This window comes from Fopius arisanus, unplaced genomic scaffold (assembly GCF_000806365.1).
Source record: "Fopius arisanus strain USDA-PBARC FA_bdor unplaced genomic scaffold, ASM80636v1 scaffold00012, whole genome shotgun sequence".
NCBI classification, from domain to species: Eukaryota; Metazoa; Arthropoda; class Insecta; order Hymenoptera; family Braconidae; genus Fopius; species Fopius arisanus.
This window is the reverse complement of record NW_011887751.1, coordinates 1,578,760-1,598,077: the sequence shown is the minus strand read 5'-3', so window position 1 is coordinate 1,598,077 and position 19,318 is coordinate 1,578,760. Positions and strand designations below refer to the sequence as shown.

The following is a 19,318-nucleotide window of genomic DNA, read 5'->3' as shown; positions in this document are numbered from 1 at the left end:
AATTGGAGGAGTTATTGCGCGAGAAATAGAGGTGCCGAAAGTGTTGTGATCCAGGAGTGAAGAAGGGAGGAAGAGTGGGAAAAGAGAGGAGCGAGAAAATAATCCGGAGAATTTCTTTTTGTCTGGGTGAGAGAGGAATTGGCGGTCATCGCCGTCAGTGCCCTCCTGGTTGTTCTCTGCCTCGACGAGTTACTCTTAATTATCATTTCCCCTGAACAGTGAGCCCCCAAACACATCTTCTTCTGTATCTTATTATTTACAATATCCCGCGTTTGTCAGAAAAGCCCCTATTTGTTAATATTTCATTGCACTCGGTCCCCCTAACTTCTCCTCCTTTGTTTCTCAGGAGATTCTCACCTTTCATTCCTTTTTTTTGTGAGATAATTCCGTGTAGCCGCAAGTTGGATGGCCTTACCTCCCACCCTCGAATTAAGTAGTTAATTAAAAAGGCCCAGGAGTAATATTTGTTTAATTTCGTGTATTGCTACTGTTGTAAACTCTAACGTGGTTTTTTAACCGGTTACTGGTTCTCGACCGTTTCACGAATTTAAAGACTTCCACCAGGCGGGTAGTAACTTTCAGACTGCCGTATACTTGGCGCACTAATTAATGTGAATCATTAATTAACCTTGTAACGTGGTATTTTACCAGTTACTGGTTCTCGACCGTTTCGCAATTTTAGGGACTTCCACCAGACGGGAAGTCACCTTCAATGGCGGGAGTTTTGAGAAGAGAGGAGAACATACGTTTGATTGTATTTTGTTTTATTTTGAATTATGCGCCACCGCGTTCCATTCTGTTGACATCGACGAGGATCCCTGGACGCCGAGAGATGTCATCGAATTCCTAATTTCTGATGATAACTGGATTTTCGATGTGGCCGATAATGGAGCCACAATCCAGCTATCAATTACCACGGAAGTGACGTATCACCAGAGCACGAGGTTTCGCAATGAATGGAAAAATAGGATAAGTTAATCAGGAGAGTTACTATTCTCTCATGGGTAGTAATTAACGCACGAATAATGTTGTAATTTTAGGGATGCGCTGAGAATTTATTCTCGCTAATTCAACACAATTAATGATTGTGAAGCATCGCGAAATTTAATAGCCTATGCGTTTTGAATATAATGTTTGTGTCGCGCATGCCCGAATACTTGGGACTGGTGGATAAATAGATCATCCCCACCTAGTTTATGATGCCGTAGCGTTACCCACCTGTTGCGAATTTTCACGTGTCTCGAAAAATCACTTCCCGTTTAGTGGTTAATTCAGGCGAACCTGTGACAGTTTCGCCGATAAAGGACGCCAACTGAGATTGTCGGGGAATTCAGGTGAGCGTGGTGGCCATTTTTCGTTAATAATTATTTCGTTTATTGTGGGCAGAGATTATAATTTGTATTACTGTTGACTGTTAGATTAATTGTTTTATCAGGGAATCTCTGGCCACTAATCAGTGGAACTTTGATGACTCCCTCTCTCTCTCTCAAATAATTGATTTGGAATCATTTTTTTTTACATTATGATTTTTTTTTATTATGTTAATTGGTTAGTTTCGCGACTTTTGGTTGATAACTTTCGTCGCGACAAATTGCGAAAACCTCGCCATTGAAATTCATTTAAGTTTGTTGCTTTCAAGGTCTTGTGATTTCGGAATATTTGCCTCTAAATTGTATTTATTCTAAGTGTTTGGATTGTTCGAGGTCACGTAAACCTATCCATTTTTCGCGTTGCTGTTTGTGTCATTGAATTTCTTTGACAATTTTATGTACATTATTTCTGATTGAAAACTTGTAACTTTTCCGACATTTAGCAATTGAGTTTCGTAACTCAGGTGTTTTCATTAATTTATTATTTCTTTCCTGATTACTAACAATTGAATCACGTGACTCTGTTGTTTATTATTATATTATTTCTGACTTCTTCTACTAGTTTATAGTTATTTATTTATTTATTTATTTATTTTTATTTTTTCAACTTATTAGACTTCAGAAACTATTTGTTTATTTTAATCAGACAACAGTGCCTTATTCAAAACTATATTATGTATGCAGTAACGCCTAGTCGATTTGAGGAGATTTTATTTTAATTTATTTCTTTTAATTGTATCAAGACATCTCAATTTATTAAATATTGTTCTCCCCGACAATTTGTATTTTATTTATTCTTTATTTATTTCATCAGCCACTTGCATCCCCTTTCAGCCTCCGATTAAAGAACAATTATTAAAATCAGAAGAGTTTACGCCCAACGATTAAATCACCGGAATTATGGTGCCTTCGCGGTAATTTTCCAGGCTAATTCTCCGGCCAAGGTCATAACTCAATCGCCTGAAGAATTTAGCATGATGAAATATGATACGTCTCCTAATTTTTAATCTAACTAAGTTGGCAGGAGTGGAGGTGTTCTTATTAATTTTCCTTTAAAACTACTTAATAGAAGTGTTGTGTCTTGAACATGAAAAAACTTCTGAAACTAACCGTTAAAAACATAAATGTCATAAAAACACAAACAGACTTATGACTGTGACAATGTCAAATAAATGTTTATGCAATGGAAAAATTAGTCAGTCCTTCACAAAATAGAATTTGGAAACAAGCGGATCATTCTGATTTTGAGGATTTTACTTCGGTTGTTTTTAGTTCTCCAAGAGGACCTCAGGGTTTTCAGTCTGGTACACAGGCCAGAATTTCTTATTACTCTCCTATAATAGTTTTCTTCATAAACACATGTTAACCCCCATTATTTTAGGCATAAAATGTGAAAATCAAGAGCACTAGTTTTAAGTGAGTTCCGAATTAGAAAGCGTAGAGCGCATATCGAGACAGCTTTAAGTTCTGATCTCCAATTTTAAATCATATATTCATCTTTTAATATTGTTTAGTGTAATCTTTTATGGACAATAAAACATATGTTAACTGGGTGTGTTAAAATTAGTGTAAAATGTGTTGTTTTATTCCGATTACCTAATTGACACCATTGCCATTTTCGGGTCACTCATCGTTCGTAGCAGCACAGGAGAATACTTGCGATTTACAACCGTAGAGGAGGGTCGACTTGAAAATTTTCAATTTTCAGTTCACTATCACGTCAACTACCCAATATACAAGAAGTGAAATTTTCAATTCAATTATTTTTTAGAATAAATTTTGAAAACCCCCGATTATTAATCGTTGCGTAACATGATGATGAAGCGAATAAGAATTTGATTCGTGAGAAATAAGCGCGTTACCAGAAAAAATAATTAGATTGAAAACTTCACTCTTATGGTAATATTAGATAGCCTCTTACTAAATTGGAATTCCACTGAGATATGCAGGTGAATGGAAAGTGAATATAATCCAGTAAAAAAATGGATAAAATTGTTACAAAAATGTAACTGACTGAATTGGCCTTTTAAAGCATTTGTCTAATAGCGGCCGTTCCGAAAAATATACGGGAGGAAAACCATCTGTTTCGGTATTTTTAACTGGCTAATGTTATTTCCTTATATTAAAAATGAGTATTTTCTAAAAATAAATGTCTTCTGAAAATTTTCTTCAATCCATATTTTTACTGGAAATCGATTTTATGCAGGATTTAGATTTTTTCATGAGTCATTTATGCATGATATGATGAACTTATGTAATTATAGAAAATGCAACAATGACTTCCAGTGAACACTGGGAAATTTTAAAAAAAGCTATAATATGAGTTGTTTATGAACGTATATTAGTAAAACCGTTGCAAATACGAAAAAATATTACAAGAATTTTTTCCGTCGAAAGCACCGGAATCGCACAGAAAAACGGGTTTCGCGCACACAATAGTATTCATTATTTATTAATAACCTGCTAGTAACAGAAACCCCAAGAATTCGCCTACGGGGAATTCGGTTTGAACTAATGAAAACAGAGAATAAAAGTTGATTTTTTTTCATTTTTCGCATAAATGAGAAAAATTCCATGTGTTTCGAGCATCATCGAAATGTGTTGGAATAAACAAAGGAAAAAATTGATAAGCGATTTTCGAACTTCCTAACTCACATTGATATAAAGATGTTACACAATCCTCAATCCTTCACTCCGATAGGTTAAAATGAAGAACGACATAGTATGTTTCGATCCAAGTGCGACTGAAAAATCCCAGTCACACATGTGTCGAATGATAGTTTTTTGTCAGTGAGTTTACGTTTGAGTGGGGAACTGTGTCTTTTTTCGTTTACCAGTACACGAAAAAGCCTATTTCGGCATGAAGTAAACGTAGCAATAGTGTTAAAATAGTATAATTCCAGTAAAGCCGGGATGGGGTGTTCGAGCTGCAGGCGAGAACTGGCCAACTACACGATTGAAAAAACTCGATCCCAAAACCCATGTAGGATGGCCGGATTGGTCTGAGGATCGGGCCAAGCTCGATGCTGATATTTCCGAAGCTCGGAAAAGAGACTGGCCCAATGCTCTATCGAGCTTTGGATCATAACTCTGCCCCGGTTATCGGTGCCTTCATTGGCCCAATGATGGCAGCCGATTGACAGCCGAATCCTATTAATTTTACCCGAAAATATTAATAACATTGTGACGAGGCAGAATTTTGCGCCCCCCCCCTGCCCCCTAATTAATACAGCTTATTTTTCCTAGGTTAAGTTAGGTTTAAGTTACTCCTTTTTCGCCACCGTTGGGCAATCCATCCCCAGATATTCCTTACCCCCGTCCCCGTTTCCCCCCGCCCTAGCACTCACGCATCCAGGAAGAGGATCCCACGTGACCCCGGAAGAAAGAGACATCCCCCGTGCGAGATTCCCAGATGAGAAGGAGAAGGACGCCCGATGGCCCCCCCAAAACCAGGAAAGACGTAGTGAAAATGATTGGCAGCTATCACTCGTGCCACAACTGCCCCACGAGTCACTGCCCCAGAAAGAATTAAAAGAGAACTTAGTGTAAAGAGACCCCGTGAAAAGTTGCCCCGAAGAAACCCCGAACAATTTGTGAAGAGAACTGGTGAGAACTATTTTGAAAGAGAGAAACCGTGCGAAGGAGAAAAGTGTGCGGAAATAGTGTGAGAGGAACTGGAGGAGAACTATTGTGTGGAGTGTGTGGAGGATTTTTTGGGAGAAGAACGTCCGAGGAGAACGAAGAGAGAGAAGGAAGGAAGGAGGATCAACCCCGAGGAAAACCGAGAGAATTCTGAGGACACCATTCCCCGTGAGTGCCCCATTTTTTATTCCCTTGCCCCAACGACTTTCCCTGCCCGTGTTAATTTCCCCCCAACGGTGAGCCTCCAATACACTTATGTTAGTTGTAAATTAAGCCCCGTATTAATGATTAGTTTTTCAGTCGGCCCCCCTCACTTCTCCCCTTTTTTCCAGAGTTAGAATCACCCCTTTTTTTTATTGTATAATATTTCGCGTAGCCGCAAGTGAGTTGGCCTTACCCCCCACCCTCGAGTTATTAGTTAAAAGGCCCGAATTATTTGTTATATTAATATGTTGTGATAAGAGTAGAATACAGACAGTCAATTTATAAATCCCCCCGAGTTATTATTGAAAATCCCCTCCCTCTTATTATTTCAGGTCCTCCCATAAATTATAATAAAGTTCCCTTTCATTTTTCAGATTATCGTAAATTCCCCAATATCGTGCCTTCGCCGGGAATTATTATATTTTAATTCCCCGGCCAAGGTCACAACATTTATTTTTTATTGAAATTTATCCTATTATCAATCTTTTGACGGCAATTGAAAGAAGCTAGTAATAAAAAAGAACAACCGACTAGACTGTAAATGCTCGACATATGATTGGCTACCGAGTCACTCATTCAATTAATTGATAAAAAGTGAAAAAAGAAAATTTTCTCGTTTTTATGATTTATTAGTCATCCCTGACCACGACGGCAATGATGTCGACCCTGAAAAAACCTAATCGACGAACTCAAATTTTGTACCTGACAAGACTCGAACCTACGATCTTTCGCACACTAGTCGGACCCCCTAACCACTAACTTTTTTTTTTTTTACTTAACATGGTATTTATTTTATGTTACATCGATATTTACATTTGGTGTAATAAAAAACTAGTCATAAAAAATTTTGCGTCTATATACAGTGTTTTTCTTAATTTAATATTGGCCTATTTAGACACTCGTATTAATACAGTATATTATAGAGATCTATATAAGGGTTTTTTTTAACATTATTTCATGGATAAAGCAGAAAAGTGCGTGTTTTAGCGAAACAGTTATGGTTTTAAGTGGGCCCAAAAAAAAAGGAGAAGTAGGATTAGGAGAAAAAAAAGGGCGCAACATTATGTTCCTTATAAGGTAAAAGGGTAGGGGCGGTGATGAGAGTGAGTTGATGATATCAAATCATCTAAAATATATTAATTAGTGTAATACTCTCTATATACTTGGTCGATAGTAAGACGGCTGCTTATGGTTTTTTAGAATCAACCGCGTAGTAAAATCGGCTTTGCAATACAATCGGGTTTTTGTTACCATGGAATAATTCAATCATGGTGGGTGAAAATTGTAAATGATTGCCCTTCTGTTTAAGTTATTGCTGCCTAAATTAGGGCGGTAACTATTCTTATAAAGCTTTAATCTTTCTTTTATTTCATACATGTATTTGGATTGTGAGTCTAACCACCAGTATTTTTTTTAACTCTGTAGAAATCATTTAATATATCAGGAATTTCGCGAGAGAAGGGAGGACTCATGTTCAAGAAGTTGTCTATGGGAATTTTTTTATTTTTTTTTTGTGGCGAGGGATGTGGTACAGAATTGGTATATTATGTTCATCTTGAAAAAGGCCTAGTCTATCAAAGTGGATAAAGTACTGGGGTTTGATATTTCCACATCTAGCTCGACCCACGGCTTCAGCAGGAGGGAATTCGGCCAAAGAATTGATGATGTTGTTATCAATTTTTTTTAGCTTATTAAAATAATTCCGTGATAATTTTAATATAAAATTGTCAATCCGTGGTATGTTAGCTATATTGTATAAGGTTTTATTGCTGATTAGGTGATGAAAATCGGTGTGAGCGGACCTATATAAGACAAGGCATGATCTGAGCCATTTGCGTTCAAATATTCTTAACACTTCTGTTTGATAGGCTCCCAAATTCCACAAGATTTCGGAGCCATAAGTTAGTAGGGGTCTTATAAGCCAGAGGTAGCAAATAACGCGTGCTTTTTTTTCTATATGTTTGTTTTTAAATAGGAAGCTAAGGGATTTAAACCGGGATCTGGCTTTATCCAGTTGTACATCAAGATGTTGAGAGCATCTAACTAGTTGGTCAATATGAATGCCTAGGTACTTAACCATTTTTTTAGTAGGGATTTCTGTAATAGTGTTAGTATTAGGATCAGTTATATGAATTTTAAATTGATCAATGCTTTTGACTGTATTTTTAGTATAGTTTTTGGTGGATTCTCTGAATAATATACTTTCACTTTTGGCGGGGTTGATTTTAAGGTTCCACATTGCGTACATTTTATTGGCTTCATCAACTAATATGTTAAGTTTTTCAGCTATTTTGTCTCCATGGAAGTCTGAAGCGTATATTATACGATCATCAGCATATGCTAGCGAAAAGGTAGTATTTGTGTTGAGACCAAATGCTTTGATCATATGTGACGTAAATATGGAAAATAGGCAAGGAGAGTTTATTGTTCCCTGTTGAAGCCCTTCCTTAATGTTGAAAGCATTACTCAGGTTTTTATGATGATTGATAACTTTAAATTTTTTATCATGTGTTAAGCTCCAAATTGTTCTAATCAGGGGGAGACGGAAATTATTTTTTAGTAATATGTATATTAGACCATTTATCCACACCGAATCGAATGCTTTTTCGAGGTCTAGTAAGACCGCCCCAACCATTTTATTATTAAAAATCTCTTCGTTTAGATCCGATAGAAGTTTATTAACCGCGTAAAGGGTTGATTGTTTGTGCCTAAAGCCGAATTGAGTATCTGGTATGATTTTATTTATTTTTTCGTAATGCAATATAGAATTATTAATTACAGCCTCAAAAACCTTGCTGATTACGGGCGTTAGGCTGATGGGGCGATAACTAGCGGGGTCGTGGGTTAGTTTGCCCTTTTTATAAATTGGGACAACAATGGCTATTTTCCATTGATCTGGGAAATAATACATATTGAGAGCATTATTAAAAATTATTGTTAGATCTTTGATGATTTTATCTGGTAGATGTTTTAATATTATCGGTGGGATTTTATCTGAACCGGAGGATATTTTATTAGGTAGATATTTTAATATAGATTTTACAGTGTTTATATTGGTGAAGAAATTAGTAACGTTGGAGGTTTTAACAGGGTTGGAAGCTCTGTTTATGTTAGTGAATTTAGTTAGAGTTTTATTCTGATTAATATCAGCTGATAGTTCGTCATAGAACATTTGGATTCTATTATCTATTAAATTTTTGAGGAGTGTATTGTTGTTTAAATACGTTGGGGTACTAACATTTTGATAATGTGCCCCTAATACATTTAACAGATCGTATTCATTATTTATAATGTATTGGTTCTCGAAAACAGGGTTATTATTATTAATATTAATCTTTAGCTCATTAAGGGGATGGGTTCTTTTTGATCGGAAAATATTGTTTATCATAGGCATGAACTTGTTAGAGTCTCTAAAATTAATTTTTTTATAGACATTAACTCAGTATTTTGCACTGCTTGATTAAAATCTAGGTCTAATTTTTTTTTATATGCTTTAAGGAGGCATTGAATGTATCTGGTTTTATTAAGCATTTTGAGAGGGTCTGTTCTCACTGCTTTATTACTTAACCACTAACCTAATACGTTTGTTTGATTGTTTGTTTGTAATAGTTTATTAACTTTAATAAGTATATATACACTTTGAAATGTACAAAATATACAATGCTTATGAAATAATTGTACGCTTCGAAAACTAGGTCACCAGCCCTTGGCTTTATACCTAATACAAGTGGTGTTTGAGGGTTGATTTACAAAAGTGAATGGTATGGGATTATAGAGGACGTTGCAGTCAAGAATAAGGAAAAATATACTTGTAATAAACCTTATAAGTAAAGGTTTGCATTTGGTTGGGTTGTTGAACTGGTTTTAGGAATTGTTGTATAACTTAATTGTAAAATCGCTTTTAGTTAGCATACCGAGCTTTTGGTGCAGCTCAATAATGGAGCAGTTTCGTTTGAGTTTTCCAATGACTGTAAGAGATTCGTTTTGATTAAATTTGATTTTTAAGTTTGGATACAGATAGTAAAATTATATGAATGTTATTTATTCAAGGTGCTGTTGGTTAATTCGTAGAAATTTTGTTTCAGCCCATTTATATTTAAGGCTAAGGAGATTTAGGGTGGGATTGGCGGTGAGGGGGACGCGGGGGCGAAGAGAAATTCATAGGAAGCTATGATCTGGATTTTTTCAGAGGGTGTTGAGGCCCATTTGAGTTCTGAGATCATGGTTTTAAGGTCTTCAAGGATTTGGAAGATATTGAGGTTATTTAGGTCCTCAATAATGGATTTAGCTGTGTTTGTGCATGAGTTTGTAATACTTAAATGCGTAAGTGGTGGGTGGTCAGTTGACGGTTTTGGAGTTCTAGAGGTTCTAGCAGGTCTCGGAAGTTGCTGGTGGTTTTTCACTAATGATGGAGTTGGAAACGATGGTCCCGCTGGAGAAAAAAAAGGAGTACCTGGTGTGGTTGGAGTTCTAGTCATGTCTGACTTCTCTGAGGTTGCTGATGCTATTGGAAAGTCCGGTGTTCCAAGGAAGTGGATGGATTTCGCTAGCTCAGCGAAGGTTTTTGTGGATGTTGACTTGAATGGGTCAGCAGCAATTTTTTCGTGGAGCAGCTGATGTTTTTATTTGAACTCTGCCTGGTTTTTGGCGTAGTTCAGCCGGTTTGGGCATTTTCTGAAGCTTGCTGTGTGGTCAGCACCGCAGTTGGCACATTTGACGGCTGAGTTGGTGCAGGATTTGATATCATGCTCCCCTGAACATTTGACACATCTGGGTGGGAGATGGCAGTGAGCACTGGCGTGCCCGAACCGTTGGCATTTAAAGCATCGGGTGGGTTGATCGGATTTTATGAATTTCTCGAACTTGAAGGTGTGGTGGAGAATAGCTTTAATGGAGGTTATATTTGTCACGGTCATCTCGTGGCCGACTGTGATTGAAAACATAGGCAAGGGGATTTTCTTTCCAGTGTCTGGATCCGATTTAATAAATTGCTGGACTGAAAGGGTTTCTCTACCCTTATTTTTGAGTTCTTCAGAAATATCTGATTCTGAAAAGGAGGTTGAGAGACCCTTGATGATAAATTTTTTAGGTCTCTCGCTTTTGAGCCCGAAGGTGTAAAATTTGAAGTTATTTTTTTGCAACAGTTTGGTGATTTTGGTAAAATCCTCTGGGGATTTAAGGGAGATTTTGGTGTTGTTCCCATTATATTTCAAGTTGAAATCGTTATTGGAGACATTCACCTGAATGAAGTTGATCAGCTTTTTGGTGTTCAGTTTTCCATTCTCCAGGATGATGGGTGGAACTTGAGGTTGATTACTCGACCCAGCTGATGTTGTGGGGTTCTGATTTCCTTGTTGGTTGTGGATTTCACCCGCAGACGATGGAGGATTAGAGATGATTTTGTCATGAGGGATTTTGGGTTTCTTGAAGACTTTGTTAGGAGGACTCATTTTCGGTTTCCTTTTGGTCAGAAGAGAGGAGTTTGGTCTTTTCAGAGGCACTCTTGGTGCCTGATGGTTGGTTTTGGGATTTTGATTGAGTTGTGGGAGTATAATTGGTGAGTTAATTGAATTAGTCAAAGTGTACTCAGCAATCGAATTATTGCTAGGTTACGCGTTATGGGATTGAGCGGGAAGGCATGTGACTGCACAGTACCGCTCGCAACGCAAGGACCTAATACGAAACTCTTGTAGTAAGAGCATAAAAACGACTTCATAAATTTCAGTCAATTATTTTTGCGCATTTCTGTCCTTCTTTAATCAATTGACAGAAAATTAATTATCACCCGATTACTGAGTATTTCTGTAATTTATCTAATTAAAAAATAATTGCAATGATAACAGCAATTATTACTTTTATCACGAACGCCTCCTTTTCCGAATTTTTCATTTATTATTCACTTGGCCTCAATGAATGCCGATTCCGCTGAAATTTCAACGGATTTCATTGATTAATTTTAATTATGATGTGATTCTACTCAATAATTATTTTAAGTGAGGCATATCGGGGAAACTACGTGGGGCCCATGAATTGCCAATGATGTACAAACCGACCTTTGTTGGATCGATGTGGGCCAACATATTGGCGGAATACCGACCAACCGAGTATCGGCGAACGAAGCTGGCCAGTGTACTAGCCAAGCATCCGAAAGCCAAGTGTTGGTCAGCAGATGCTGGCCAATACATTAGCCAAGTCTGCAGGCTCGGTAATTCCTACATGGGAAGGCCGGATAGTATTTTTCCGTAGTGATTCTCACGTTTTCGAGTTTGGAAAGTATGTAATACCAATTCCCAGACGAGAAACCATGAAAAGCCGTACGTAGAAATAATTTTCATCATACTAAAAAATAACTCTTGAGGCACGCTTCGCTTCCTTCGCGTGCCTAAAAAGTAACTTTGCGGCATATTGCGAAGGAAAATATTGTTCGTAACTCGTTCAGAAAGTTGTTTTTGGCATGTGAGATTATGCCACTCGCCTTCCGCTCCTGTTATAAGTCTCCCATGCGTCAAAAATCACCTTTCCACACTTGTTACGAAATATATTATTCGAACATTTACTTTGCACGGATTTTTGTGGATAATTTCACAAAACGATTAAATTAAAAAAACAAAATGGACGAAATGAAATATAATAATCAATAACGATCGTATTTTGAAAAAGGGTTGATAATTATAACATAAAATGCGGGTGTTTATACACGAATGTGTCAGAATCATGACAAAGAAGATTCCGGCCTAAAAACATTGCATTAAGACAGCTCTTCTTTTTTTAGGGAGGATCACAGATTTCCAAGAAATTGCTGCAGTTTAGGAACTACTCTACTGAATTGCGGCCAGAAATATTTTTTAGTGATACCCATATTATGGGACGAACTTTTAGACTTCAAGCTTCAGCTTTCGTCATTTTTATATCTTGATTTATAAAATTTTTCGAAATCATTGACACATCCTGTCGTACACAAATACATTTGTGATGCTACAATTTCATATTTATTCGTTTCTGGCAAAATTAGCGAATTGAAATACCGGTCGGTTAGAAAGTTTCTATTCAGAAGTGAAAATTGGAAGAATTTCAGATTATTTATCGAAAGTCAAAGTTAATAGAATTACAGGGATAGACGAAGACAGGGAAATTCTGATCTTACGAAATCGCGAAATAAGTGCCCTTTAAACGAAATTCGGTTCAAAATTATTTTAAAAATTTTATTCAGCAAGCCTAGCATTTCTGCATTAATAAATCACTTATTGAAATTACAAAATTGAATGTATAATGAGTCCAGCGTAGAGGAAAAGCTTTATGAGGCAATGAGTTTATTTGAATTCGATTTTTTTTATCGCGGCGTGATTAGAATTTTGAATTTACTATTTTTATATTAATTAATAAATGAGTCATTATTTATCGCTATGTGGTCGGTATCTTAAAAATTTCCCTCTCATCAACTTGAGTTTCTTTCAAGATTCGCAAAAATGTTATTTTGCTGGTTACATGGCAAACGTAACCGAGAAAATTTTTTTTTTAAGGATATTATTCGTAATAATGTCTTGGTTTTTTGTTGTACGAAATTGTAGGAATGGAAATTGGAGAAAAATGGATTTAAAAAAATGTATAACAATACCATTATAGGATGGAAACGATGTCAAATGGCAGAAAAGATAGTTTTTCTTTCTCCTTATTTTATAGTCACTAAGTAAGTGAATGGTCTCTTTTTTTTCAAGAGAATAATGATTTTGACACTTAGAAAATGTTTGTTGTAAATGAAGGCCTTTGCTCCGAATTCACAAAATGGAGTCATATTTTGGAGAACGGGTATGGAGGTAATAAAAGAAACAATTTTCGCTAATTACACATCCTAATTGAAAAAAAAAATTAAAATTAATGAGACCGTCATAAATTCCAAAACGTGTGTCCTTAGATTCCCTAAATAATTTCTCACTGATTGAATAGATTAATGAATGACTTCCATTTGAAATTAACCTGAGAAAAGTTATGGGCATCGAGAGTGGGAAGTGGTAGTAAGGGACAAAAGTGCGCAGTATAGCAAAAAGCTCGAATACTATCATTTATTAATTATTGTCTTTAATTCAATGTCCCAAATTGTAAAAATGATTGGGATTGATTTCTTAAATCATTCTACATAATTTCCATTTGAAAAACCAAAAAAAAACTTGTTTCGCTAACTATACGCCCTAAGTTAAAAAAATTAATAAAAAATTAATGAGATCGCCCTAAATTGTACAACCTGTGTCCTTAATTGACCTAAAGGATTTAGAATTATTCCATAGGCAAATTAATTATTTCCGATTATTAATGGGCCAGGTATATTGCGGGATCCCACACCGACCCCGTGCAAATTACCCCCTCTCTTCCATCGTCTTTGCCTTCCAGGTGATAGGACGAATGTGTAAATTATTATTCGATTTAAAATAATCAAATGCTTAGAGTAGAACAGCAGTGGAGCGTGACTTGTTGTGTTAGTCCTGGGATGGTGAATGCGAAGCAATGGGAAGGATTGGCGTGTGATACGGGACGGTTTTTAAAAGAACTGTCTAGGTATGATACATAGAAAGAAAATTATGAGTTCATGTTATCGTTGGCATACATTTTGTTTCCAAATTTGATAGACCTCTTATTCTTATTCTGATCGGAATACGACCGCCAATAGGCAAATTTACGCGCAGTCATATTTCAAATCATTGACAATTTCAATTTTCCGCGAAAAACGATGTACCAATTTGTTTTTTTCGGGTTCAAGGAGAAGAAATTTCTGAACTTACCTGATAATCGATCATCATCCCACATACTTTGCCTCCTTGCAAGACTTCCAGCACTCCCAATACTTATTTCTTCATTATGATGTCCGCTAACACTTCCTCGTCGCCCATTAATTAACGGTTCTGCACCTTTTGCTTGCAGTTTCGTCTTTAACTCGATATGCGGAATTGATAGAGTGTCTAAGGTTGCTGTGATCTAGAAAGATGCTGATCTTGTTAACAGTTTCCTTATCAAAATGTAAATGAATGATTTTATTCATTATAAATAGCTGTAATTTGATAATTACCGATCTTCTGAAAGCTACAGAACCAAATCCAGGTCTGTTGAAAATACTGGCAGGCTCTTGGAAGAGTACTGCTTCTTCAACAACATCCTTCGAGACACCTTTGACATCCTCCTCCTCTTCCTCACAGTAGTTTCTATCTCCTAGAAGGTCCGGGGTACTCTGAGCTTTACTGAGAGTTCCCCATACATCTGAGATTCTACCCCTTTTCCCCATCTGTTGAGCCTGGTTATCATAAGTTCCAACGTACATTACTTCTGAGTCCCTCCGAAGTCCAGTTAGACTCCTTACTGATTTCTTTCCATCATTTTCAATCTGAAAATTGCTTTCAATTGCGTTTAATTGAATTTTAGAATACATGGAAATATTTGGTTAAATATATCCAAGTTGAGAATATCCCATTAAAGTAGAATGCCAGGTCATGTGAAAACTTTAATTTATTTCAAAATTTGAACTGTTGGCTTGGAGAGACTATAAAATTACCCAAATCTGACAATTTAGTTTTTCTTTAAGGCCAATATGAATATTTTTACGGTCCGGAAGTCAGCTGTACCAGAAAGTATTTCATTCCTTCACAGAAAAAGGCAGTTCTTCGCGATTAATAATTTACCATCGATTAATTAAAGTGAGCGTTGATATTGGCTGTCAGCTCAGTCAACGCTGTCTCAAATGACAATGTAGTAACAGCTGACTTATAAAATGGTGCTCAAATTGCAGGAATGCGAAGTATCTAAAATTATTAGAATATGTTCAGTCCTCTTTTAGCCAAAATTCCCTTTTTTTTAGTTTTCTGACAAATTGTTGTAAAAGAGTATACCGTTTCCGCATTTTATCGTTATTTAATGACTCCTAAAATGTTATAATTTCGTTATCATTTTCCGAAATGTTTTCTAAACTTTCCACAAATTCCTAAAATTTTAGACAAAACACAACAATCACAATGACTACATGCTTATGAAATCACGCGAGTCACGAAATAATAATAAAATGCAAAAAGGGTATATTTTTTCAGGAAAATCTAGTCAACAATTCATCAGAAAACTAAAATAAGGAGGCAATAGCAGTTATGCGACTGTACATGAGGTATTGCAATGTATGGGTATATTTTCTTTACCATCAATAAATTGATGGCGAAATTCCGAATGGTTGTTCGCATATGTTTTTTGTCATTTTCTCAATTTATATCTATTAAGACTGTTGAATATTGTATCTATTAAGAGTGTTGCATATTTATGATTATCCCAAAATCGGCGAACTTTGGTCCAAAGAGACAATGATTCTTTAATTAAACAATTCAAAGTCATCGGTTGCTTCAAATCCTTTCTTAATGAAGTCAGTAAAAAATTGATCTGAGTATAACCCCCGTAGAAAAAAAAAGTATCTTTGGAATATTTTCCAAATATTTTTGGAAGAATCGGTAAATGTCTAGTCCAGGTCCACCAACCCATTCTGGATGTTTTGTATTTGATCAGGTAGGTTTCCGTCACTTGATTAAGGATCTAGTCACTTTGTTATTCGGAAACAATTAGTGTGGGAGATGTGACGTTTAATACACCGCTCTCTACGTTATCCAGGACCACGGCGAGGACGTGGCAGTGTGTTGGCTCTGAAGACACCACATGTTAGGATATTTAAAGACAACGGACAAACAGAAAGATGAATTTATCTTTTAGTCCTGAGTACTTCATTAAAACCCTGAATTCACCTCTTCCGACCATCTACCCTCGCTGAACGAACACCACGAGTGACTTATTCGCCCTACCCTTCTGTAGCTATTCAAAATATTGAATTAAATATCACTTACTCGTCGCGTCAACAGCTATAGCAGAGGCAAGTGGGGGTTTGTGGAATTTCAGGTACAACAGAGTTTACCTCAGGACTACTTATCGATGTATTTCTCTCCTTGTTGTTTCTCTCTCTTCTTTCATCTTGTTCTTCACGACCGAGATGATAAGAATGGTTTTCATTCAAAGAAATTCACGTTTCAATGATTTTTGTTTTTTGGTGGACCTGAACCATACATTTACTGATCTTCGGAAAAATTTTCGTTTTTTTTTGTCTTCAGAAGACAATGCTTTAGCATTAGATCTTTGGAAGAATTTTTGCTTTTCTTTATTTTCAGAAGACAATGCTTTTTCGAAAGATCTTTGGAAGAATTTTGGTTTTTCCTTGTCTTCAGTGGATAATGCTTTTTCAAAGGATCTTCGAAAAAATTTTCATTTTTTTGTCTTCAGAAGACAATGTTTCTTCGAAAGAGCTTCGGAAGATTTTTTTTTATTTGTTTGCAGAAGACAATATTTTTTCAACAGATCTTTGGAAGAATTTTTGTTTTTCTTTGTCTTCAAATGACAATCTTTTTTCAAAAGATTTTCGAAAAAATTGCTTGGAAGGTATGTTTTTTTTTGAAGATCATCAGAAAAAAAAAATTCTGAAGATGGGAATGTTTTTTGTGAAAATCTTTAAAAGAGATTTATGGCATTTTCTTCCCACGTGTAATTGGCTGCTTACTGCACATTGAAATTGTTTCGTATTAAAAGTATATTCATTGCATTCCAGGATCAAATGTCTCGAGTGCGAATAATTTTCTTCTCGACAATCATTTGCTCTTTTTTTTGAGAAAAATCATGGGAACTCCCCCGACCACACCATTCTTCTCTATTTTTTTCTGAAACATTAAGGACCCGCGTGCTTTCCCCAAGATTTAAACCCGACAAAATTTTCCGCAAATATTCAATCCAATGTTAGTATGACAGTGGGTTTTTCCCCATAGGGTTGCTAATGCATCCACAGAGTCTCAGAAAATGAGTTGATCATAGTTGACCAGTAGTCGTTCCATAATTAAAATAATGCAATTAGTATCCATTCCCTAGCTAATGGTGAATAATGGAAGAAATTAATTTATAAAAAATTTGCCCCTTGCCAGCCGGGGGTAATGAACTAAAAATTTTCAAAATATTAAATTAAATACATATATTTCAATGGTAAACAATGGTAAAATATTAAAAACGGTTAAAAAGGATTTGTTTACTTAGAAATAAATAAATATTATAGTGGCGGTAGCGGACGGGGCAGGCACGCAGCGCTCCATTAACCCCTCCCCCAACGGGAGAGTTTCCAGCAGGATTCATATCTCAGGGTCTCTAATTTCTGCACTACTCATTATATTCACATCAGTAACATTCATTACCAGTTACGCTCACAAAGACTCCTCTCGGAATGCCTTAGCGTCGATAAACTGCTTTGCATGTACGAGGAATATGAATGTCAATGGAGCAATCACTTAAACATAAACGTTTGCCCAGAAAAATTAAGAAAGAGTGCTCCAAAAACCGCGTGAAAATTGGCAAAACTACATTTGAGACCTTCAATGATAGCTCGTTATCAATCACAATGATTGAATGTTTTGAAATTCTTAAGAGTGGAATAAATAGTTTCCTGAAATAGTCAACAATGAGCATGGAAAGTGCCGATTCTCATTCGAGTTTTATTAGTGATAGAAATGAAGTAGAATTCTAATGAATCAGTTGTCAAATTTAGGTTTTTCGGTAATATTGAGAGAGATACAGGGTTTGAAGGGACTTATCAAGAGATATGATTTTTAGGTGGTGCAAGTTTCTATAAAATATTTTCGAAGAAATCCAGTTGTGTCCTCTTTTTTTCAGATATTCCGCATCCAATCTTCATCTTAGTTGTGTAAACAGTTCATCGTTCTCAGTTCTCTTCAGTCTCACAGTTCCTTTTGGATTTTCTTGGAGATCTGGAAAGTTCAGAACATTTTTCAAGAAGTTTTCCTCGCAGTTAATTTTTTTGTAAATGCAGTCAAACCCTTGTACCGTACGAATAAATAGGTCTGCAATCCCTCAAAACATATCTGGTGGTAAATTTATATTTGGTGGTAAATTTAATTTCGTATTGGAAATGTTTCTTTGAACATTCTTCCCAATCTTCTTCTCGGTAGGAAATAGGTAATACTCTAAATGTCAGTTTCCAATTAAGTAGAAAATAAAAAAACCTCAATTTTATTCGTTCAATAAGAGTTTTCTCTTTCATAATATGAATAAACTTAGAATTTTTGTATTGAAAATATTTATAACATCACTCAAAAAGTACTAATTATAGTTAAAATACAAATCGGCCCCATCCATGGTTCTGGCTGGTAGATCAGTCACGGAGGACTCTTATTGGTCGTTGCTTCTTTTCCTTCTCATTTCATCTTCATTAAATCCCTTTTGTTCAGTTGGAGTCTCATGATTGATAATGTTATTGCTGGAGGGATGTGCTGAGTTCAGGTGGTTCTAACGATGTTGGGAATACTGGAAGGTTAGGGGTACCAACAGAAGGTCTTTCAGACATTGAAGGGGCTAGCCTTAACGTGATGAAGTCGTGAAACCAGGGCGAAGCATCTGTGGAGTTCTGTCGAGCTGAGGATTTCGTGCTGACCCCCAACACGTATTCTCTAGTGGAATCGCGTACTGGATTGCATACGACTACTGCGAGAACCAGTCTGGGGATGCAAGATCTTTTCTCTGCGAAAAGGCGAATTTAACTGCATACAGACATCCAGTTCTGGTTCCCTGACTTCAACATAGTTTACACCAGGCACACCTGCTCACGTGTACTCTAAGTATCACAGGACTCGCGTTTCAGGTTCGGTCTATCTTGAGCTGATGCCATTGCTGAAGTAACAACCAAGGTTCTGGTAGGAGAAGACTGATGTTCGTGAGTATTTGATGGTGCGTTCCAGATTAAGAATGTTTATGAAGTTACTTGAGAAAAGCTTTATTGAGTACAATAAAAGTTGTAAGAGTATTTTTCCCGGGTCAACACCCCGGGATAATCCTCAAACTATTCTGGCTGCCGCCTCTATCGTTCACGATTGGGCGCCAGCCAGGTTTTTCTGGAAAACCTGACGGAAAACCAGCCGCGAAGGAATTTCGTCAACTCCGCGGACTTTCGGTGGCGGGTCTCACAATGCCGAGCCAGCATCAACATGACACGGTAGAGTGGGCGAGGTTCACCAACGTACGAGTAACTTCAATCACTAACT

At 36.5% G+C, this 19,318-nt stretch overlaps 1 protein-coding gene across 3 annotated transcripts in view; it reads right to left on the bottom strand.

Moving 5' to 3' along the window:
- LOC105263060 (SAM_USH1G_HARP domain-containing protein Sans) overlaps positions 1 to 19,318 on the bottom strand; it is an 85,379-nt gene that overhangs the window by 18,982 nt on the left and 47,079 nt on the right. For all 3 annotated transcript variants that reach the window (XM_011299034.1, XM_011299036.1, XM_011299037.1), the window contains 2 exons: positions 14,275 to 14,586; positions 13,991 to 14,183 (listed from right to left, as the gene is read on the bottom strand). In XM_011299034.1, coding sequence (XP_011297336.1) covers positions 13,991 to 14,183; positions 14,275 to 14,586 — 505 coding nt within the window. The remainder of the gene's footprint in view (positions 1 to 13,990; positions 14,184 to 14,274; positions 14,587 to 19,318) is intronic.